This window comes from Scyliorhinus torazame, chromosome 14 (genome assembly GCF_047496885.1).
Source record: "Scyliorhinus torazame isolate Kashiwa2021f chromosome 14, sScyTor2.1, whole genome shotgun sequence".
In the NCBI taxonomy this organism is placed as follows: Eukaryota; Metazoa; Chordata; class Chondrichthyes; order Carcharhiniformes; family Scyliorhinidae; genus Scyliorhinus; species Scyliorhinus torazame.
In genome coordinates, this window is record NC_092720.1 from 25,708,243 (window position 1) to 25,732,048 (window position 23,806).

At 48.1% G+C, this 23,806-nt stretch overlaps 1 protein-coding gene across 3 annotated transcripts in view; it reads left to right on the forward strand.

Annotated features, from left to right (window-relative positions):
* LOC140389592 (stress-associated endoplasmic reticulum protein 1) overlaps nt 1-22,752 on the forward strand; it is a 41,764-nt gene extending 19,012 nt beyond the window's left edge. For all 3 annotated transcript variants that reach the window (XM_072473856.1, XM_072473854.1, XM_072473853.1), the window contains exon 4: nt 21,695-22,752. In XM_072473856.1, the coding sequence (XP_072329957.1) occupies nt 21,695-21,735 (41 nt within the window). In that variant the 3' untranslated portion in view covers nt 21,736-22,752. The remainder of the gene's footprint in view (nt 1-21,694) is intronic.
* The last annotated feature ends 1,054 nt before the right edge of the window (nt 22,753-23,806 follow it).

A 23,806-nucleotide genomic window follows, 5' to 3' on the forward strand; every position in this document is an offset into this window, starting at 1 on the left:
TGGCATGACAGAGTACATTTGTATTTTTTTAACCAGGATACTTGGGTCATACACATGATATAATCTGTTTGAAACTTGGCAGCAGTGCAGGTTGGTTTTGGTGCATGCCATTTTTCCCTCTGAGGATCCTGATAAACATCGCACTTAGTTAGAGCTGATGGACATTTCATTTTTTAAATATGTAAAGGTTTTAATGGTAACGGAGGAAATTGTTCCGTTCCAGGATTACGTAAAATTTAATCAGTTAATTTTTCTTTAACCATTAACTTGCCGAACCTTCTACACATCTTTTAACGCATTGCTGTTCGATTGCCATTTTGCTATCTAGATCTCGATAGTATAAGCCTTTCACCTGGACTGTGAAATGAAGCTACCAGCAATAACTGGCAACAGGTTTGGTGACGATATTAGTTGCCTCCCTTCTCCACATTCCTAGAGTCTTCGCTTCTATTCCCCTTGTACTATCAGGCGTCCACCCTCTCGATATTTTTCCAAGCTGGAAACGTGCTATTCTTTGGATAAAAGGCTGGGCTGGTACACCAGACTTTAGAAAATCCTCCCCTTAGATCAGGAGGTCCGTATGGTATACACAGAAATTATAGTGCAGAAGGAGGCCATTCAGCCCATCGAGTCTACACCACGCCCTGAAAGAGCACCCTGCCTAAGCCCACACCTCCACCCTATCCCAGTAACCCTACGGGCAAAAAGCATGACCAGTCCTCCTAACCCGCACATCTTTGGACTATGACAGGAAACCAGAGCACTCGGAGGAAGCCCACACAGACACGGGGAGAACGTGCAGACTCTGTATAGACATACCCAAGCCGGGAATCAAAACCATGTCCCTGGCACTGTGAAGCAACAGTGCTAACCACTGTGCTACTGTGCTGCCCAGGAGCGATCAGAACCAATTATTTAAGATAATTAACACAAAAAACAGAAGGGTAGGCATTTTGTTTATGCAGCGCTATCTCATGATTTGGGGATGGTAGAAGTGGTAGATTCTCCAGTAAATTTCAAAAGGGAATTGGATAAATATGTGAAAAGGAATGATTTGTTCAACTATGGGGGAGAGCAAGGGACTGAGAGACTAATTAGATTTATTTTTAAAGGAGTAAGTATGGACGTAATGGGCCAAATGGCCTCTTTCTGTGCTGTGACTTTTATCATTTGATTCCTTTCTTTTCAGCATTCCAACCCACTGAGGAAGTATTTAATTTCTGCTTGACTGCCTTTCTGATAGCACCGCTAATGTCAAATACTCCTTAAGCTGATCTAATTCTATGGCTAATTAACATAGATATTAAATATGACACTGTTTTCATTTGGAATATGTATGGGTCACCTTGACTTTTTTTCCTCCTGATTTCACCAGCTTTATCTAAAAGTGACCTTGAGGGGAAATACTTAAGTCAGTTTCGGAATGGTGAATGTTGACAGGCTTACTTGTTGTGGCTCTAGTCTTGTGTTCTGTGTTCCTGCGAAAAATATCTTCTGTACAACATCTGTTTTTCTTCACAAAGGTAGGGGCTCCTCCTCCCAGAAATACCTGCTTAATCAGTGAATCCACTTTAAAATCAGGAACTGCTGTACAAAATATTGCCCCAACTAATTACAAATACAAAATCCCAGTGATGGGCATCAGGACGAAGGGCACAGGCGTAGGTCATTTAACCCCGCAAGCCTATTCCGCCATTCAATAGATCGTGACTGATCAATGACCAAACTCCACATACCCACCTGTGCACACAACAAAAATCCAATTTTAAATTAGTTTTCCTAATTTCTCTCACTCCTGAAAGGCTAGGACCTCAGCACAGCAGTTAGCACTGTTGCTTCACAACGCCAGGGACCCGGGTTCAATTTCTGGCTTGGGTCAGTGTGCGGAGTCTGCACGTTGTCTCTGTGTCTGCGTGCGTTTCCGGACAGGCGACGGAGTGTGGTGACTAGGGGATTTTCACAGTAACTTCATTGCAGTGGAAATGTAAGCCTACTTGTGACACTAATAAAGCTGATTATTATTATTATATTCAATAATGTCCCTCAGTGCTAGATTCCCAAACGTGGGGTAGATTGGGATTACCTATTTCTATCTCTTGTATATCTTGAGAACTTCTATCAAATCGCCCCTGAACCAGCGAACATGTTCCTAGTTTGTGTAATTTGTCCTCTTAATTTAACCGTTGGAATCCCGGGATCATTCTGGTAAGTCTATGCAACACTCCCTCCAAGGTCTATAGATCCTTCCTGGGATGTGGCCTCTTGAACTGCTCATGGTGCTCCAGGTGTGGTCTGATCATAATTGTAATGTAACTCCTACTTGTATTCTAGTGCTCCAGATAGAAATCCCAGCATTCCATGAGACATTTTGATGTTTTTTTTGTACCTATGCATATTTTAATCTATTTACCTGGACTGCCAAGTCCCTTTGGACCGCTTCAGTTTCTAGCTTTGCCATTTCGAAAGTACCCAATTCTATCTCTTCTTCGGTCCAAAATGGATGACCTCACATTCACCTACATTGAAATCAATTTGTCACCGTTTTGCCCATTTGCACAATCTGTTCATATCTATTCATCTGTGATTCTATTTACAGTGCCACCTCCCATTATGTCATGGGCAAACTTGTGCAAGTGGCTTGTCACTCTATTTAATAAATGTTGGCCTAACCAACGGCATCCACAATCTGTAGATGAATTTTTAAAAAGTTATTAAATATGGTGAATAGTTGAGGCCCCAACACACACACCTTTATGGAACACCACTAGTCACATCCTGCCATTTACAATATCTGCCTGTCTGCTATCCCTACTCTTGTGGCTGCTCAAGCAATTTTCTAGCCAGGTCAATAATTTACCTTCAATTCCATGAACCTTCAGCTTTAGCTAACGTGGATCTGTGTGCATTGATCCGCATTTGAACCTCCATTCGACATCAGATCAGCATCTGAAAGATTTAGATTTATTGTCACGTGTACCGAGGTACAGTGAAAAGTATTGTTCTGCGTACAGTCCAGGCAGATCGTTGCATGCATTAAAAACCATAGGACATACGACAAATGCACAATGTAAATACATAGACATCGGATGAAGCATACGGAGTGTAGTGCTAACAACAGTAGAGAAGATGCGTGGAGCGATCAGTTCAGTCCATAAGAGGATCATTCAGGAATCTGGTAACATTGGCGAAGAAGCTGTTTTTGAACCTGTTAGTGTGTGTTCTCAGACTTTTGTATCTTCTGCCTGATGGAAGAGGTTGGTAGAGAGAATAACCCAGGTGGAAGGGGTCTTTGATTATGCTGCCCGCTTTCTCAAGGCAGCAGGAGGTGTAGTTGGAGTCAATGGATGGGAGGCAGGTTTGGTAATGGACTGGGCTGTGTTCATGGCTCTCTATAGTTTCTTATGGTTTGGGCTGAGCAGTTGCCATGCCAGGCTGTGATGCAGCCAGATAGGATGCTATCTATGGTGCATCTGTCGAAATTGGTAAGAGGCAATGTGGACATGCCAAATTTTCTTAGTCTCCAGAGGAAGTATAGACACTGTTATGGTTCCTTGGTCGTAGCATCGACGTGAGTGGACCAGGACAGATTGTTGGTGATGTGCACACCTAGGAATTTGAAGCTGTCAACCATCTCCCCCTCGGCACCATTGATGCAGACGGGTGTGTATGACGCTTCACTTCTTGATGTCGATGACCAGAGAAAGATAGGTTAACATCCCTGATTTTGTGGAGATTGGGTGGCGCCAGGGGCATTGATGGCAATCTGTCATTGTCCTATGCTGCTCTTGCTCATGTATTGCTTGTTTGGCCCTTGTTCCGCACTAACCAATCACTATTTGTTGATGTACCATTTGTCAATGTACTCTTGTCAATTATTCTTTTGTCTACTATGTACGTGCTGTGTACGTTCCCTTGGCTGCAGAAAAATACTTTTCACTGTACTTCGGTACATGTAACAATAAATTATCTATCATTGTCCCTCTGAAACGTACTGCAACTTCAGGATGTTGGACGTGCCTGGTTAGTGCAGAAATCCTGAAGTTGCAGCCTGTCCCTTGGGGCTGTTCTGTGGCTGACCCCAGAGCCATCAGTCATGCGGATTTCAATGTTCCCACTTTTCACATCGCTGTTTGAAACCTCCTTCATTCCTTCAGATGTACTTGGATTTTTAATGGTGATGTGATTAATGAAATTTGATCAACAGCAGAGCTTGCCCTGAAAAAATAACTTTATGAATGTGGAGTGCTATTGAAAGATGATTTAGATTTTTCATCTTTTTTTTTAAAGGACGTTTGCAAAGGTGAATGCAAAAGCAAAATACTGTAGCTGCTGCTAATTTGAAATAACAGAAAATGCTACAAAAACACAGCAGATCAGACAGCATCTGTCAAGAGAAAGAGTCAACATGAAACGTTAACTCTGTTTCTCCCACAGATATTTGAGAGCGTTCACCCATGTTCCAACCTTTAAATTGCTCAGTCTAAAAACTAAATACATTTGAAGTGATTTTATTTTAGGGCTTTGTGTCCTTGGAAAAACCTTTAATGTGGTTGGTTGCATGGACAAGTCCTAAGCTGTGATGGTCCAGTCGGAACACCAAAATCAGTTGCACTAGTATTGCATGACAATAGGGGTGTCATTCTTAGCAGAGATCACTGGATCTCTCTGTGAGGCTGACTTTGAAGTCAGCGGCGAGTGCTCTTTCTTTGCCACCAACTGCAAACTGGTTTCATTTTGAATACATTTATCATTGACTCAGGCAGCATATAAGGAGGTCATGCTGCCAGTGCAGGGAGAGTGTTGTCTGATTAGTTCCACTTCCCTGATATTTCCCAGTAGCTTTGTTAGTTTATCCTCTTCTAAGTTTCGTCAAACTTCCTGTCTGAAAAGTTATTAAATATGCTTCTGCTATTCTTTCATGCAATACATTCCAGATCATAACTTGCTGCATTAAAAAAAATGCTACTTTACCCTGCTGATTCTTTTGCACTTACTTAAATCTGTGTTCTCTGGTTTGTTTCTTGTAACACCACCTGCAAAATCTCGTCCAAGCCACAGACCATCTTGACTTGGCGCTGTATCACCGATCCTCGGTTACTGGGTCAATATCCTGGGGTTCCCTTCCTAACAGGACTGTTGGTCTACCTGCACCCGATGGACTCAAAAGGTGGCTCAGCTATGCCGACTTAGTGATGGGTAACAAATCCTGGCCTTACCAGCAATGCTCACATTCTGTGAAAGAACTGGGGTGGGGGTGGTGTGTGAGGGGATTTTTTGTTTTCTTTACCATTTAAGGGGCAATTTAGCATGGCCAAACCACCTACCCTGCACATCTTTTGAATTATGGGGTTGAGACCCACGCAGGTATGGAGAGAATGTCCAAACTCCACACAGACAGTGACCTGGGGTCGGGATCGAACACGGGTCTCCAGCGCCATGAGGCAGCAGCCCTAACCACTGTGCTACCCCGAAAGACCACCATTCATGAGCTCAGGATGAATGTGGCCTGTGGGGTATTGTTACTCTGACTGCCTATCTGCTGTCTAATTCATATTTGGGTAGCATTGGAGAGGAAACCTACAGTATTCTTGGAGCCTTATAAAACTGGTGGGTATTGTCGGGAATAGTATCTCATCAATGCTAGTAATATTGTTAATTCAGTTCATTTTAGTTAATAATATTTTGTTTACTTATATTAGCAGTGTCACCTCACCTTGAAGGAGCATTTGTGCAGGTGTCACCACTGTTGAGTTTCTATTGAAATAAGCAGACCCTGAAGGAAGGGTCAGTGCTATTGTCAGGAGTGTGTTTTAATAAAACCAAATTTCTTCAAACCAAGGAAGTGGCTGTTAAGATTTGGCTGTTAAAATTTACCTGTTAAAATAGGAGCTGGAGGCATTGGTGATTAGAGTAGGAGTTCTCCTTTTAACAGTCATGTGTATTCATTGGCAGAGGTTTCCCATTGCTGTTCAAACATCACTGCTGTGGACACAAGGTCACATTGACCCTATCAAAATATGCTATTTTATTGATATTTTTGTTCTCTGTCCAGGATGCAATATAACAGCTTTGCCACGTATTCGCTTGCTGTTTTTCAAACTAAATACTTACGACATTAAATAATTTGCAAATAAACGCTCAGCTTTCTGCCATTTTCGCAGATCTCTTCATACCCAACTAACAGTTACCTTTCCCCTTGGATGAGTTCATCGGAATGTTATCCAGGCTCCCAGGGTTAAATTTGTTGAGAAATTCTATGAAGTTATTTGTTTTCCCTGGAATACTGAAGGTTAAGGGGTGACTTGCTCAAAGCATTTTGGATTCTAAAGGGACGGGCAGCACGGCGGCGCAGTAGTTAGCACTGTGGTCTCACAGCGCCGAGGACCCGGGTTCGATCCACACTGTCCATATGGAGTTTGCATATTCTCTCTATGTTTGCGTGGGTCTCAACCCCGCAACCCAAAGATGTGCAGGGTAGGTGGATTGGCCATGCTAAATTGCCCCTTAATTGGAAAATAAAAGAATTGGGTACTTTAAATTTAAAGAAAAGGATTTTAAAGGGAATGATAAGGCAGCATGAGAGAAACTATTCCGCAGGTGGGGGCGATTGAAGCAAGGGGCAAGTAAATTGTCGTGATAGTTTGAAATTTGGCATTCTTGCATATGCCCTGTGAGTGCAAGGTGAAAAGTTTTGGCAACATCTCTCTTGCTCAGTGCAACACGTCTCTCTTCTCAGTGCAATACTAAAGTGTTGTACTACCAAGTGACAAAACCTTAAAATTAGAGCCTGGTTATTCGTGAGAGAAGACCAGAAACACCTCTTTATACAAAGCAAGGTAGAGTTGTGGAACTCTCAAAATGCAGTAGATGCTAGCTCAGTTAATAATTTTGAATTTGAGATTGTCAGAATTTTGCCGTACCAGAAGAGAATATGGAGTCAGTATGGATAGATGGAGTTGAGATACAGATTAGCCATTGAATATTGGAACATGCTGGAGGGGTTGAATGGCCTACTCCTGTTTCTATGTAGTAAATATTTTGGTGGGGGGGGGGGGGTGCAGGAGAATGGACCGAAATGACACACTGTCCATTGAGTATGAGGGAGTAATCATTCGGTACTTTAAGTAAAATACTTCCCGTATACCTATCCTGTGCTACCTAAATTACCCGAAGAACAGTTTTCTTCAATTTATTTCCTTATTTTGTTTCCTTCCCAATGTCTTCCTTCACTACCTAGGTGAAGAATAGGCTAGAGACTTGCTCCCATGCGTTGTCAGTATTATTGTGAACTCATTGAAAGCACCATCAACACCAGACAAAGCACTGAACTGTCTGCATGTCTTCTTGCTTCCACTCGTCAAGATATTGAAGCCTCCTTCTGAATGCCTACCTTCATGGAGATGGGAGTCAGAAACTTGAAATGTAGCTGAGTGCCTATGTCCACCTGTTTCTGTCTTCCACTTCTGTATCCCCTTACTGCAGCTGCGCATTGATTCCAACCTTCGGGGGAAAAGTCTTTCGGAAGTGTACAAGAATGTGGGGGTTACAGGCTCTATTGTCCTGGGAGGGTGCTGTGAACAAGCAGATCAAACTGGAGCTCTTCCTCCTCTGTTGATCACTCCATGACCTATTACTTGATCATGGTGATGTTACCTTGCGTTACTTTGCTGAGTAACTTGCCATGTGGCAGTTGGGTGTAAAACCAAATCTTGAATAGATCCCAATGCCAGAAGCCACAAATGTGTGTAATTGGAGTAAACCCTGGGCTCGAAATAAGATTGTACGGTTCCTTGCTCCTTTGCATGTTGCCCCATAGAATATAAGGGATGGGAAACTGGACAATATGGAATGGAACAATTATGTATGAAGTTCTTTTTCAGTGTTTATTCTCCCAGTGTGAGGCGAACATACTTCTCCACAGTGATGTGCTGTTTGCTTTTCAGCATCTTACTGAAGGCTTTGAGCAAACGTCGGCTGGCTGATAAAGTACAGAATCACCTGGACCGTGGTGTGTAGGGCGTGATTTCAAAATTTACATATGATATGAAGTGGAAAATGTTGATCCTGTGGTCAGGATAGTCTTGAACGTCAAAGGCAGACAGATGTATTGGTGAATTAGGCAGACAAGTGGCAGATGAAGGTCAATGCAGAGAAGTGTGAGGTGATTCATTTTGACAGGAAAAATGTAACAGTGTAAAATAAGGGGAGAGACTCTTAAGAGGGTGCATGAACAAAGGATCTGCAGTGTATATGTACATAAGTCATTGAAGGTGGCAGGGCAGGTTGAGAGAGCAGTTAATAAAACATATAGCGTCCTAGGTTTTAATAATAGGAACATTAGGTGAGGCACAATTCATTTACGGGATGTCACTGGCTAGGTCAGAATTCACTGCCCATCTATGGTTGCCTTTGCGAAGGTGGTGGTGGACTGCCTCCTTGAAAGTCTCCAGTCCCTGGGCTGTAGGTACACCCTCCGTGCTGTTAGGGAGGGAGTTCCAGGGTTTTGACCCAGAGACAGTGGAAGAATGGTGATATATTTCCAAGTCAGTGTGGTGAGCGCCTTGGAGAGGAGCCTCCAGGTGGCAGTGATCCCAGTATCTGCTGCACTTGTCCTTCTAGATGGCAGTGGTTGTGGGTTTGGAAGATGAACTTATATTAGACACTAGTTAGAACTCATTTGGAGTGGACTTCCGGTTGTGGCTATGCCTGGGTAGGTCGCACATTCGACAGCTCCCGCCGGGAACGGACTTTTGGGCTCTCTAGAGGGGCCCCAACGGCAATTGTTCGACAGCTTCCAGTGTGGGAAGGTGACAGCAAGGTCCCCCCGACATTATATGGATTGGACCAGGAGTGGAGCGGTGAAAAAAGTGATCTTGGAGCAGCGGAAAGTGAGAGGGAGAAAAAACAAGATGGCGGCGGGTGGAGACCAAGCAGCATGGTCGCAGGAGCAGCAGGGGTTTCTTAGACGCTGCCTTGAGGAGCTGAAAACCGAAATGCTGGCGCCAATGAAGGCGGCGATTGTAAATCTTGTGGAGACCCAGAAGGCCCAAGGGGCGGCAATCCGGGAGGTGCGGCAAAAAGCCTCAGAGAACGAGGACGAGGTCTTGGGCCTGGCGGTGAAGGTGGAGGCGCACGAGGCGCTGCACAAGAGGTGGGCGGAAAGATTTGAGGACCTGGAGAATAGGTCAAGGAGGAAGAATCTTCGGATTCTGGGTCTCCCCGAAGGAGTGGAGGCGCCCGTTGCTGGGGCATATGTGAGCATGGTGCTCAATTCGCTGATGGGCGTGGGAGCCTTCCCGAGGCCTTTGGAGCTAGATGGGGCTCACCGAGTCCTAGCAAGGAGACCCAAGGCCAACGGGGTAGTGGTGAGGTTTCACCGCTTTATGGACAGAGAGTGTGTCCTGAGATGGGCCAAGAAAGAGCGGAGCAGCAGGTGGGAGAACACGGAGATCCGAATCTACCAGGACTGGAGTGCAGAGGTGGCTAAGAAGAGTGCTGGTTTCGGGCTTCCGGGTGCGGCGATGACCAGCTGAGTCGCACGTTTCGCAGCTCCCGGTGAAACGGACTTTTGGGCTCTTGATAGGAGCCCCAACGGCAATTTTGACGGCTAAAAACACTGTGCGGTAAACCAGAAGGGAATCCCCCTGGATACGGATGAAAAAAGGAGGAGAAAGTGGCCGGATTGCAGTGGATCCTTTAGAACAGCGGCAAGGAAGGCAAGCAAAAACCAAGATGGCGTCGGAAGGTGGCAGTTTAACATGGGGCCCTGAACAACAAGAGTTCTTGAAATGCTGTGTGGAAGAGCTCAAAAAGGAAATGAAGAAAGAGCTGTTGGCCCCGATACTACAGGCGATCGAAGGGCTAAAGGAGGAACAAAAGACCCAGGAGCGGGAGCTTCGGGTCGTGAAGGCAAAGGCAGCCGAGAATGAGGACGACATACAGGGCCTGGTGGTGAAGACGGAGACGCATGAGGCACATCAGAAACGATGTGTGGAAAGGTTGGAGGCACTGGAGAACAACGCAAGGAGGAACAACCTGAGGATTCTTGGTCTTCCTGAAGGTGCGGAGGGAGCGGACGTCGGGGCATATGTGAGCACGATGCTGCACTCGTTAATGGGAGCGGAGGCCCCGGCGTGTCCGTTGGAGGTGGAGGGAGCATACCGAGTGATGGCGCGAGGACCGAGAGCAGGAGAAATTCCCAGAGCCATAGTGGTGAGATTCCTCCGTTTTAAGGATAGAGAAATGGTCCTTAGATGGGCAAAGAAAACTCGGAGCAGTAAATGGGAGAACGCGGTGATCCGCGTTTATCAAGACTGGAGTGCGGAGGTGGCGAGAAGGAGGGCGAGCTTTAATCGGGCCAAGGCGGTGCTTCATAAAAAGAAGATAAAATTTGGAATGCTGCAACCGGCAAGACCGTGGGTCACATATCGAGGGAGGCACCACTACTTTGAGACGGCGGATGAAGCGTGGACTTTTATTGTGGAAGAAAAACTGGAATGAGCGGGTTATTAAAAAGAACGTTTGAACAAAGTGGTGGGGCGAATGTGGGGGGCGAAGAGGGGGGTTAAAAAGGGGGGAAAGAGGAGTTTTATGTACTAATCCTGCGATGTGGTAACTTTTCTCTCTTCCACAGGTGGTGATGGGGGGGAGGAGGGGAGGTGGAGGAGATGGGGCGTTGGCCATTGGGGGCGGGGCCAAGGGAGAAGCGCGGGCTTGGTTCCCGCGCTATGATAATCATGGCGGGAATAGAGAAGCAGGAAGGAGGGGGCGTCGCACGGTGCGAGCCGAGGTCACGGGGGGAAACCGAGGTCGGCCAGAGTTTGCTGACTTCTGGGAGCAACATGGGGGGAGTAATTACGCTAGCGGGGGGGGGGGGGGGAGGGGGGAATTACTGGGTTGCTGCTGCTGGGGAGAGGAGTGAGCTGGTATGGGAGGGGATGGACGGGAGGGCACCGCCTGGGGGAGATACAGCTGCGTGGGAACCGGGTGAGGAGCTGGAATAAGGGGATGGCTAATCGACAAGGGGGGGGGGGGGGGGTAGGAAGCCCCCCAACCCGGCTGATCACGTGGAACGTGAGAGGGCTGAACGGGCCGATAAAGAGGGCACGGGTACGCGCACACCTTAAGAAACTTAAGGCAGATGTGGTTATGTTACAGGAAATGCACCTGAAACTGATAGACCAGGTTAGGCTACGCAAAGGATGGGTGGGGCAGGTGTTCCATTCGGGGCTAGATGCGAAAAACAGGGGGGTGGCTATATTAGTGGGGAAGCGGGTAATGTTCGAGGCAAAGACTATAGTGGCGGATAACGGGGGCAGATACGTGATGGTGAGTGGCAAACTACAGGGGGAGACGGTGGTTTTGGTAAACGTATATGCCCCGAACTGGGATGATGCCAATTTTATGAGGCGGATGCTAGGACGCATTCCGGACATAGAGATGGGAAAGCTGATAATGGGGGGAGATTTTAATACGGTGTTGGAACCAGGGCTGGATAGGTCGAAGTCCAGGACTGGAAGGAGGCCGGCAGCAGCCAAGGTACTTAAAGATTTTATGGAGCAGATGGGAGGTGTGACCCGTGGAGATTTAGCAGACCTAGGAGTAAGGAGTTCTCGTTTTTCTCCTATGTCCATAAAGTCTACTCGCGAATAGACTTTTTAGTGCTGGGAAGGGCGTTGATCCCGAAGGTGAGGGGAACGGAGTATACGGCTATAGCCATTTCGGATCACGCTCCACACTGGGTAGACTTGGAGATAAGGGAGGAAACAGGAGGGCGCCCACCCTGGAGAATGGACATGGGACTAATGGCAGATGAGGGGGTGTGTCTAAGGGTGAGGGGGTGCATTGAAAAGTACTTGGAACTCAATGATAATGGGGAGGTCCAGGTGGGAGTGGTCTGGGAGGCGTTGAAGGCGGTGGTTAGAGGGGAGCTGATATCAATCAGGGCACCTAAAGGGAAGCAGGAGAGTAAGGAACGGGAGCGGTTGCTGCAAGAACTTTTGAGGGTGGACAGACAATATGCGGAAGCACCGGAGGAGGGACTGTACAGGGAAAGGCAAAGGCTACATGTAGAATTTGACTTGCTGACTACGGGCACTGCAGAGGCACAATGGAGGAAGGCACAGGGTGTACAGTACGAATATGGGGAGAAGGCGAGCAGGTTGCTGGCACACCAATTGAGGAAAAGGGGAGCAGCGAGGGAAATAGGGGGAGTGAGGGATGAGGAAGGAGAGATGGAGCGGGGAGCGGAGAGAGTGAATGGAGTGTTCAAGACATTTTATAAAAAATTATATGAAGCTCAACCCCCGGATGGGAGGGAGAGAATGATGGGCTTCTTGGATCGGCTGGAATTTCCCAAGGTGGAAGAGCAGGAAAGGGTGGGACTGGGAGCACAGATCGAGGTAGAAGAAGTGGTGAAAGGAATTAGGAGCATGCAGGCGGGAAAGGACCCGGGACCGGATGGATTCCCAGTCGAATTCTATAGAAAATATGTGGACTTGCTCGCCCCGGTATTGACGAGGACCTTTAATGAGGCAAAGGAAAGGGGACAACTGTCCCCGACTATGTCTGAAGCAACGATATCGCTTCTCTTAAAGAAGGAAAAGGACCCGCTACAATGCGGGTCCTATAGACCTATTTCCCTCCTAAATGTAGATGCCAAGATCCTGGCCAAGGTAATGGCAATGAGAATAGAGGAATGTGTCCCGGGGGTGGTCCACGAGGATAGCGTTGACGATAGCGTTGAGGGGTTCCAAGAAGTGGAGGGGAGTACTTAGAGGAGGAGAAGAACACCGGGTATCTTTGTATGCGGACGATTTGCTACTATACGTGGCAGACCCGGCGGAGGGGATGCCAGAAATAATGCGGATACTTGGGGAGTTTGGGGATTTTTCAGGGTATAAATTGAACATGGGGAAAAGTGAGTTGTTTGTGGTGCATCCAGGGGAGCAGAGTAGAGAAATAGAGGACCTACCGTTGAGGAAGGTAACAAGGGACTTTCGTTACCTGGGGATCCAGATAGCCAAGAATTGGGGCACATTGCATAGGTTAAATTTAACGCGGTTGGTGGAACAAATGGGGGAGGATTTCAAGAGATGGGATATGGTATCCCTGTCACTGGCAGGGAGGGTGCAGGCGGTTAAGATGGTGGTCCTCCCGAGATTCCTCTTTGTGTTTCAGTGCCTCCCGGTGGTGATCACGAAGGCTTTTTTTAAAAGGATTGAAAAGAGCATCATGGGTTTTGTGTGGGCCGGGAAGACCCCGAGAGTGAGGAAGGGATTCTTACAGCGTAGCAGGGATAGGGGGGGGCTGGCACTACCGAGCCGAAGTGAGTATTATTGGGCCGCTAATATTTCAATGGTGAGTAAGTGGATGGGAGAGGAGGAGGGAGCGGCGTGGAAGAGATTAGAGAGGGCGTCCTGTAGGGGGACTAGCCTACAGGCTATGGTGACAGCCCCATTGCCGTTCTCACCGAGGAACTACACCACAAGCCCGGTGGTGGTGGCTACATTGAAGATTTGGGGACAGTGGAGACGGCATAGGGGAAAGACTGGAGCCTTGGGTGGGGTTCCCGATAAGAAACAACCATAGGTTTGCCCCGGGGGGAATGGATGGGGGATATGGAATGTGGCAAAGAGCAGGAATAACGCAACTGAAAGATTTGTTTGTGGATGGGAAGTTCGCGAGTCTGGGAGCGCTGACCGAGAAATATGGGTTGCCCCAATGGAATGCATTCAGGTATATGCAACTGAGGGCTTTTGCGAGGCAACAGGTGAGGGAATTCCCGCAGCTCCCGACACAAGAGGTGCAGGACAGAGTGATCTCAAAGACATGGGTGGGGGATGGTAAGGTGTCAGATATATATAGGGAAATGAGGGACGAAGGGGAGACTATGGTAGATGAACTAAAAGGGAAATGGGAAGAAGAGCTGGGGGAGGAGATCGAGGCGGGGCTGTGGGCAGATGCCCTAAGCAGGGTAAACTCGTCGTCCTCGTGTGCCAGGCTAAGCCTGATTCAATTTAAGGTATTACACAGGGCTCAGTAAATTTTTTGGGGTGGAGGATAGGTGTGCGAGGTGCTCGAGAAGCCCAGCGAATCATACCCATATGTTTTGGTCATGCCCGGCACTACAGGGGTTTTGGATGGGGGTGACAAAGGTGCTTTCAAAAGTAGTGGGGGTCCGGGTCGAACCAAGCTGGGGGTTGGCTATATTTGGGGTTGCACAAGAGCCGGGAGTGCAGGAGGCGAGAGAGGCCGATGTTTTGGCCTTTGCGTCCCTAGTAGCCCGGCGCAGGATATTATTAATGTGGAAAGAAACCAAGCCCCCGGGGATGGAGACCTGGATAAATGACATGGCAGGGTTTATGAATCTAGAGCGGATTAAGTTCGTTCTAAGGGGGTCGGCTCAAGGGTTCACCAGGCGGTGGCAACCGTTCGTCGAATACCTCGCAGAAAGATAGATGGAATGGAAAAAAGAAGGCAGCAGCAGCAGCCCAGGATCGGGGGGGGGGGAGGGGGCGGAGGAGGAACCAGAAGGACTCTCAGGGTTGTTAATATATACCGTATAATATATATAGGTCGTTGCGACAGATAATTATATATTGGACTGTTAAATTATATTTTTGGAGAGTGTTACTTGTGATAAGGCAGTTGCCAATTAGGGTTAGTTTTCATTTTTGTTATTTATGATTTGTTCATTTTTTGTGTATAAAATAGGTCATTGTTATTTGTGTTGTTATAATATTGTGTAAAGGATGCACAATGTACTGTGTTGGTTGACCAAAAATTTTCAATAAAATATTTATATAAAAAAAAAGAAGAGTGCTGGTTTCAATCGGGCTAAGGCGGTGCTCCATCTTAAGGGGGTGAAGTTCGGTATGCTGCAGCCAACGCGATTGTGGGTCACGTTCCAGGATCGGCACCACTATTTTGAAACGCCTGATGAGGCACGGAACTTTATACAAACTGAAAAGTTGGACTCAAACTGAGGGTCTGTTGTGGGGGAATGTTTACAGTGTATATGGTGTTTATTATGTTTAGGGAATGTTCCTCTGGTTTGGGTGCTGGATGGGTGAAAGGATTTGATGGGGAGACTGTTGGGAGAGTGTGGGCGTCGGTGTTGGAGGGGCAGACCCCCACGAAGGAAGAGGTGGAGTGGAGGCCCAGGGATGGGGAATTGGGGTAAGGCCGCAAAAGGAGCTGCGCCAGAGGGGGCGGGGCCGGCTCAGGAAAGTGCGGGCTTTTTCCCGCGCTGGGGAAGGATGGGGGCGGGGGGGGGGCGGAATGGGCGGTGCTGGAGAGGAGCGCACACTGACTGCCATGGAGGGGGAGGGCGGATTCTCACACTGGAGGGGGTCTATGGGGGGTGGGGGGGGGGGGTGAGCAGACCCCCGATCCGGCTGATAACTTGGAATGTGAGGGGCCTGAATGGGCCGGTCAAGAGGGCCTGGGTGTTCGCGCACTTAAAGGGACTGAAGGTGGACGTGGTTATGCTCCAGGAGACACATTTGAATGTGCAGATCAGGTTAGGCTGAGAAAGGGATGGATAGGACAGTTATTCCATTCAGGGCTGGATGCAAAGAACAGAGGGGCTGCAATACTGGTGGGGAAGTGGGTGTTGTTTGAGGCAATGAATATTGTAGTGGATAATGGAGGTCGATATGTGATGGTGTGCGGTATGTTGCAGGGGGTGCGGGTGGCACTGGTAAACGTATATGCCCCGAACTGGGATGATGCCGGATTTATGAAACGCATGCTGGGTCGGATTCCGGACCTGGAGGTCGGAAGCTTGATAATGGGGGGGGGGATTTCAACACGGTGCTGGACCCAGCACTGGATCGCTCGAGGTCCAGGACGGGTAAGAGGCCGGCTGCGGCCAAGGTGCTTCGGGGGTTTATGGACCAGATGGGGGGAGTGGATCCATGGCGGTTTGTCAGGCCCCAGGCCAGAGAATTTTCATTCTTTTCCCACATCCATAGAGCCTACTCCCGGATAGATTTTTTTGCTTTGAGTAGGGCGCTAATCCCGAAAGTGGAGGGAACGGAGTATTCGGCCATAGCCATCTCAGACCACGCCCCACACTGGGTGGGGCTGGAGTTAGGAGAGGAGAGGGACCAGCGCCCGCTGTGGCGCCTCGATGTGGGATTATTGGCGGATGAGGAGGTGTGTGAGCGGGTGCGGGGGTGCATTGAAAGATATTTGGAGGCCAATGACAACGGGGAGGTGCAGGTGGGGGTAGTCTGGGAGGCGCTGAAGGCGGTTGTCAGGGGAGAGTTCATCTCCATCAGGGCCCACAGGGAGAAGAGAGAGAGCAGGGCGAGGGAGAGGTTGGTGGGGGAGATCTTAAGGGTGGACAGGAGTTATGTAGAGGCCCCCGAGGAGGGACTACTCAGGGAGCGGCGGAACCTCCAGACGGAGTTCGACCTGTTGACCACAGGGAAAGCAGAGGCACAGTGGAGGAAAGCGCAGGGGGCGACGTTTGCGTATGGGGAGAAGGCGAGTCGGATGCTGGCACAACAGCTTCGTAAGAGGGAGGCAGCGAGGGAGATAGGTGGAGTTAAGGATCGCGGGGGGAATACGGTGCGGAGTGCGGTGAAAATAAACAAGGCATTTAGGGACTTCTATGGGGATCTGTACAGATCTGAGCCCCCAGCGAGGGAAGAGGGGAGGCGACGATTTTTGGATCAGCTGAGGTTCCCGAGGGTGGAGGAGCAGGAGGTGGCTGGTTTAGTGGCGCCAATTGGGCTGGAGGAGCTGGTTAAAGGATTGGGGAGCATGCAGGCGGGGTTAGCCCGGGGCCAGATGGGTTCCCGGTCGAGTTTTACAGGAAATACGTGGGCCTGCTAGGACCGTTGCTAGTGAGGACTTTTAATAAGGCAAGGGAGGGGGGGGACCTTGCACCCGCCAATGTCCGGGACGCTGATCTCTCTGATCCTGAAGCGGGACAAGGACCCACTGCAGTGTGGGTCGTATAGACCGATCTCTCTCCTCAATGTGGATGCTAAGTTGCTGGCAAAAGTACTGGCCACGAGAATTGAGGACTGTGTCCCGGGGGTGATTCATGAGGACCAGACCGGATTTGTAAAGGGCAGGCAGCTAAACACTAATGTGCGGAGGCTCCTCAATGTGATTATGATGCCCTCGGTGGAGGGAGAAGCGGAGGTAGTGGCAGCTATGGACGCGGAGAAGGCCTTCGACCGGGTGGAGTGGGAGTATCTTTGGGAAGTGCTGCGGAGGGTTGGGTTCGGGGAGGGGCAATTGCATTGGCAATTGAGCCTCTGGCCATGGCACTAAGGGAGTCCAGGAAATGGAGGGGACTGGTCCGTGGGGGAGAGGAACATCGGGTGTCGCTGTATGCGGACGACCTGTTGCTGTATGTGGCAAATCCAGTGGAGGGGATGGCGGAGGTCATGCGGATCCTAAAGGAGTTTGGAGACTTCTCGGGGTATAAGCTCAATGTAGGGAAAAGTGAGCTCTTTGTGGTGCATCCAGGGGACCAGGGAAAGGGGATAGACGACCTGCCGCTGAAGAGGGCGGAAAGGAGCTTTCGGTACTTAGGGATCCAGGTGGCTGGGAGTTGGGGGGCCCTGCACAAGCTCAATTTGACGCGGTTCGTGGAGCAGATGGAGGAGGATTGCAAAAGATGGGATGTGCTGCCACTCTCGCTAGCGGGCAGGGTGCAGTCGGTTAAAATGATGGTCCTCCCGAGGTTTCTCTTTGTGTTCCAGTGCCTTCCCATTATGATTCCCAAGGCCTTTTTCAAACGGGTAGGTAGGAGTATCATGGGTTTTGTGTGGGCAAATAAGACCCCGAGGGTAAAGAGGGTGTTTCTGGAGCATAGTAGAGACAGGGGAGGGCTGGCTCTGCCGAATTTGTGCGACTATTATTGGGCTGCCAATGTGGCGATGATTCATAAGTGGGTAATGGAGGGAGAGGGGGCGGCGTGCAAGTGGTTGGAGAGGGCGTCCTGTGTGGGCACGACAAGGTACACCACGAGTCCGGTGGTGGCGGCGACGTTGAAGATCTGGGGACAGTGGAGACGACACAGGGGCGAGGTGGGAGCCTCGGTTTGGTCCCCAATTCAGGAGAACCATCGGTTCGTCCCGGGAAGGATGGATGGGGGATTTCGGAGCTGGCATCGGGCAGGGATTAGAAGAATGGGGGACCTGTTTATAGATGGGACGTTTGCGAGCCTGGGCGCGCTGGAGGAGAAGTTTGGGTTACCCCCGGGAAACGCTTTCAGGTATATGCAAGTGAGGGCGTTTGTGAGGCAGCAGATGAGGGAATTCCTGCTGCTCCCGGCACAGGGGACTCAGGACAGGGTGATTTTGGGTGTATGGGTTGGAGAAGGCAGGGTTTCGGCGATCTACCAGGAGCTCAAGGAAGAGGAGGAGGCCTCGGTAGAGGAGTTAAAGGGCAAGTGGGAGGAGCAGCTTGGGGAGGAGATAGATGAGGGTCTGTGGGCTGATGCCCTGAGTAGGGTTAATTCTTCCTCCTCTTGCGCCAGGCTCAGCCTAATACAATTCAAGGTTATTCACAGAGCGCATATGACAGGGGAGAGGTTGAGTAGGTTCTTTGGGGTTGAGAATAGTTGTGGGAGGTGCTTGGGGAGCCCGGCGAATCACATCCACATGTTCTGGTCGTGCCTGGCACTGGAGGGGTTATGGAGGGGTTTCGCGAGGACTATGTCCAAGGTGGTGAAAGTCCAGGTCAAGCCGAGTTGGGGGTTGGCACTATTTGGGGTAACGGATGAGCCGGGAGTGCAGGAGGCGAAAGAGGCCGGTATTCTGGCCTTTGCGTCCCTGGTAGCCCGGCGGAGGATTTTGCTATTATGGAAAGATGCGAAACCCCCCAGTGTGGAAGCCTGGATAAATGACATGGCAGGGTTCATTAAGCTGGAGAGGATAAAGTTTGCCTTACGAGGGTATGTGCAGGGGTTCTTCAGGCGGTGGCAACCGTTCCTAGACTATCTCGCGGAGCGTTAGGAGGAGGTCAGCAGCAGCAACCCAAGGGTGGTGGGGGAGGTGGGGTTCTTTCGGGTACCTTTGAATGCCGTATGGGGGGGGGTACTGTATATGGGGAAACCCAGTGTAAAGGTTTTGTATAATTTTTACCTGTTGTGTTTGTGTTTCTTTCTTTTTGTAATGGGGGGGGGTTTGTTTAAAAATTTTGTTGGAAAATTTGAATAAACATACTTTTTTAAAAAATAACTCACCTGGAGTACTGCGATCAGTTCTGAGCATCGTACTTGAGGAAGGATATGAAGGCATTGGAGAGAGTACGGAGGAGATTCACAAGTATTCCAGAGATAAACAATTGTAGCTTTGAGGATAGATGTGAGAGGTTGGGTCTGTTTTCCATTGAGAAAGAAGGCTTGAGAGGAGACTGAATTGTGGTATTCAATGTCCTGAGGGGTGTGGAAGGGTAAATAATGAGCAACGGTTCCTGTTCAAGTGTACTTCAAGAACTAAAGGACACAGATTCCAAATAATGGGCAAAAGGAGTAGAAGTGATGTGTGCAAAACTTTTTTTTCCCAGAGAGTGGTTGGAATCTGGAACAAACTTCCTGAGAGACAAATTTGATTGAGGTATTCAAAAGTAAATTGGATTGCTATCTGAAAGGGAAGACATTGCAAGGTTATGGGGATCACGCTGAGGAGTGAGGTATGGCACAATGCTCTTTCAGAGAGCCAGTGCTGACTTAATGGGCCAAATGGCCTCCTGCACTTTAAAGATTCTGGGATATATTCATCGCTAGTAATGCAACCTTTTCTGGCCTTGTCACATCTGATTATCCAATAGTGGAATCCACGCCCACAGTCTGGCAATATCACCATAAATAGATTTGTAATCAAGAGAGCTTCATATCAAGCAGCAGGGTGGCGTAGTAGTTAGCATTGCTGCCTCACGGCGCCGAGGTCCCAGGCTCGATCCCGCCTCTGGGTCACTATCTGTGTGCATTTTGGGGCAGCACGGTAGCATTGTGGATAGCACAATTGCTTCGCAGCTCCAGGGTCCCAGGTTCGATTCCGGCTTGGGTCACTGTCTGTGCGGAGTCTGCACATTCTCCCCGTGTGTGCGTGGGTTTCCTCCGGGTGCTCCGGTTTCCTCCCACAGTCCAAAGATGTGCAGGTTAGGTGGATTGGCCATGCTAAATTGCCCTATGTGTCCAAAATTGCCCTTAGTGTTGGGTGGGGTTACTGGGATAGGGTGGAGGTATAGACCTTGGGTGGGGTGCTCTTTCTAGGAGCTGGTGCAGACTCGATGGGCCGAATGGCCTCCTTCTGCACTGTAAATACTATGATACATTTGCACATTCTCCCGTGTTTCCGTGGGTTTCGCCCCACAACCCAAAAGATGTGCAGGGTAGGTGGATTGGCCACGCTAAATTGCCCCTTAATTGGAAACGAAATGAATTGGGTACTCTAAATTTAAAAAGGGGAGAGAGCTTCATATCCATCTCTTTCATCCTCCAGTGATTTGCTGTAGGCCCCCATCTTCCACAATTAGATGGTGAGTTGACAAGAGCAGAGATCAGCACATTTTGGGATCTTTTGACCACTTTTCTTTGGGGAAAGAATTGCTTTAAATGTATATTCATGCATTTGATGCTTTGAAAAAAGCACTGATTCTGTATATAATTACATTAGCTTGTTTCAGTAGCCAATAAATACATCATTATGTTGGATTTATCACTCATCTTAAAGACATGTTTGACATTGAAGATGAATTCCGTCAGTTTTTTTTCAAAATATGCTAGATGGGGCGGCAGGATGGCACAATGGTTAGCACTGCAGCCTCACAGCGCCAGAGACCTGGGTTCAATTCTGGCCTTGGGTGACTGCGTCTGTGTGGAGTTTGTACGTTCTCCCCGTGTCTGCGTGGGTTTCCTCCCAAGCCCCCAAAATGTGCAGGTTAGGTAGATTGGCCATGGAAAAATTGCCCCGTGCTTCTCCAAAAAAGATTAGGTAGGGTTGTGGGGATAGGGAGGAGGCTTGGGCCTTGGTAGGGTTCTCTTTGGGAGGGTTGGTGCAGACCTGATGGGCCGAATGGCCTCCTGGATTGTAGGGATTCTATGGTAGTATGGAAGCATCTTACAGAATCATTCTTCCAGGTTCTCTTTATGCTCTTTGGTTCTCCAGTGCCTCCTGCAGAATAGTGTTTTTGACATTTGAAGCTTGCTAAGAGTGCGCCTTGAATTAGCCCACCAGAAATCCTGCAATTCATGGCTATCAGATTTGCTGCACTACACTAAGAAACCTATTTTAAATCGACAGATGGCCATTAACTTCCACAGCACGCATTTCCTCTCCCTGCACCTACCATTGTCTAGCACCGTAACAGCTTTCTAAATGTTAATTGAAGCTGGGGTCATGTACAGTGTCTTCACTTGAAGCTTTGGGTTGTTGCGATCAAATTTGCAGTTCATTCCAGAAGTGTGAAAATATTGGATTAATGCACCAAGTAAAAGCTACTCCAGCCTTCACATTTCGGAAGGTGTTAACTAATTCAGATCCCTCGCAGCCCCAGGATTCCTTCAAGTCAGCTCTCTGCTGATGTTGTCTGTACTTATGTAAATCTGCCAGTCCCGGATCTGCCAGTCCCGGTGGCGAATCTTAATTCTTCCAAGATTTTGTAACTCATTTTTCACTTGATTGTTAAACTAACTGAATTCTCTCTCCTTTCCACCCCGCAGCTATCTTCCAGATTATTCAGAGTATCCGGATGGGCATGTGAAATGGACAAAATTCAGATCTCTGTACCTTTTTTTTAAGTGTCTTGCTGTTAATTCCAGCTGTGAGTCTGACCATTCCAACACTTCCTTTGTCTTATACAAACGATGGATTTTACAGAATTAATCTTTTCTGTAATTGCTTTTGAAGAAACTTTTAATTCCATGGTGTTGCTACAAAGTCTAGTTCATTCCTTTGTGTCTCCCAAGAAGGCAAGGATACAGTAAAAGCCATCCAGCAGTTTAATTTTGTATTTTAATCAGGGAAATAGTTTGTAAGATCATATTTAATGTGAATACTTTATCATATATATAGTCGGTATGTAGGTAAGAACCCTCTTGGTTTATGCAGATTTTTTCCTCACCCGTTCTTTCATAAATCCTTTAAAATTGTAGAGAAGATGGTTTTGCTCCCTGTCCAATTTGAGATACAAAATGTGCATCTTTCTAAATTAAATTTATAATTCCGGAAAAGTGCCTTCTTTTGTATATTAAAATGTACAACTATTTTAGGACTTTGAAGGGAATACGTCTCTGATTTTGGAACGCAAATCGATTGTGATTTTTCTTTCTGTTTTGGTGGGGTGGGGGTTAAAAGGGTGTTCAATCTCTCATGTCTTAAAATGTTTGTGTCTTCTCGATCTAATAACTAGCTCCAATTTCTTTGGGAGGGGGAGGATGATGAGAATGGTTGGGGAGGTTGGGTTCTGTTTTAAGAGGCCTGCGGCAGTCGGGTGCGGAACACATTCACCCGCGTGCTTTGGAGTCCACAGCTTCTCTTGAGGAACAAGAGCAGCCGGTTCAAAGTTGTGTCCACAGTGGTAATCGAAATGAGCAAAATATAAGGAACTTCTCCATTGTCAACACTGTACTGTCTGATAATGTTGTAAATCACGGCATGCTGATAATCTCCACATTTCTTGACTGCTTGGTTGCTGCTTTGTCTTATCAGGTCCAGTCGATTGTGTTTGACTGTAAGCAGCTGCAGCATTTGTCGCCCAAATAAATATATTTTTGCTTGATTTGGCTGATTGTACTCATTTAACCCTCATGGAAGTATAGAAGTATACCATTCTATGGAAGTCTCCAATATAAATGACTTTTTGGATCAGTTAATAAGAGCATACGAGGCTACGGACCAGGTGCTGGAAAATGGGATTAGAGTAAATAGGTGCTTGATGGCTGGCACGGACACGGTGGGCCGAAGGACCTCTCTCGCTCTGCTGTAAAAGCTCTGACTCTGTGACTCCGTACTGATTTTTCATTTGGAGTTGAGGCCAGTAGTTTTCTGGGGTTAAAGGATAGTGGGACCATTGAACCAGGGCAGACGAATGTAATTCAATCCTCGTTTTATATCATGTATTCAGTCCTCGTTATGTTGTTTTTGTTATTAAAATGTGGATTTAAGAATTCACAATGCAAATGGCTCGAGGGGAGCACAAGCACCAGCATGGGATGGTTGGGCCAAATGGCCTGTTTGTGCCATCTACCTTGTGTAAATTGTCACGCTGTAGTGGTATTGTCCCACCAGTGGTGGTGTTACAGCTATCAAGCCTGTATTGCACTGGCATGTCTCTCTTACACTTGATTGGTTTTAGCCAATCAACTGAACAGTGCCTCTTCTAATAAATATGTAGTTTATCTTCCCATTTCCTTCCAATCAAGCAATAACAAGGAGGCATGAAGACAACCTTTTAAAAGGGGGACGAATGGTACAGTGCTAACCTTTATTTTGTGGGCAGCACGGTAGCACAAGTGGATAGCACTGTGGCTTCAAGGCGCCAGGGTCCCAGGTTCGATTCCCCGCTGGGTCACTGTCTGTGCGGAGTCTGCACGTTCTCCCCGTGTCTGCGTGGGTTTCCTCCGGGTGCTCCGGTTTCCCCCCACAGTCCAAAGACGTGCAGGTTAGGTGGATTGACCATGATAAATTGCCCTATGTTAGATGGGGTTATTGGGTTACGGGGATAGGGTGGAAGTGAGGGCTTAAGTGGGTCGGTGCAGACTCGATGGGCCGAATGGCCTCCTTCCGTACTGTATGTTCTATGTTCTATTTTGAGAACACTGTCAACTTCCATC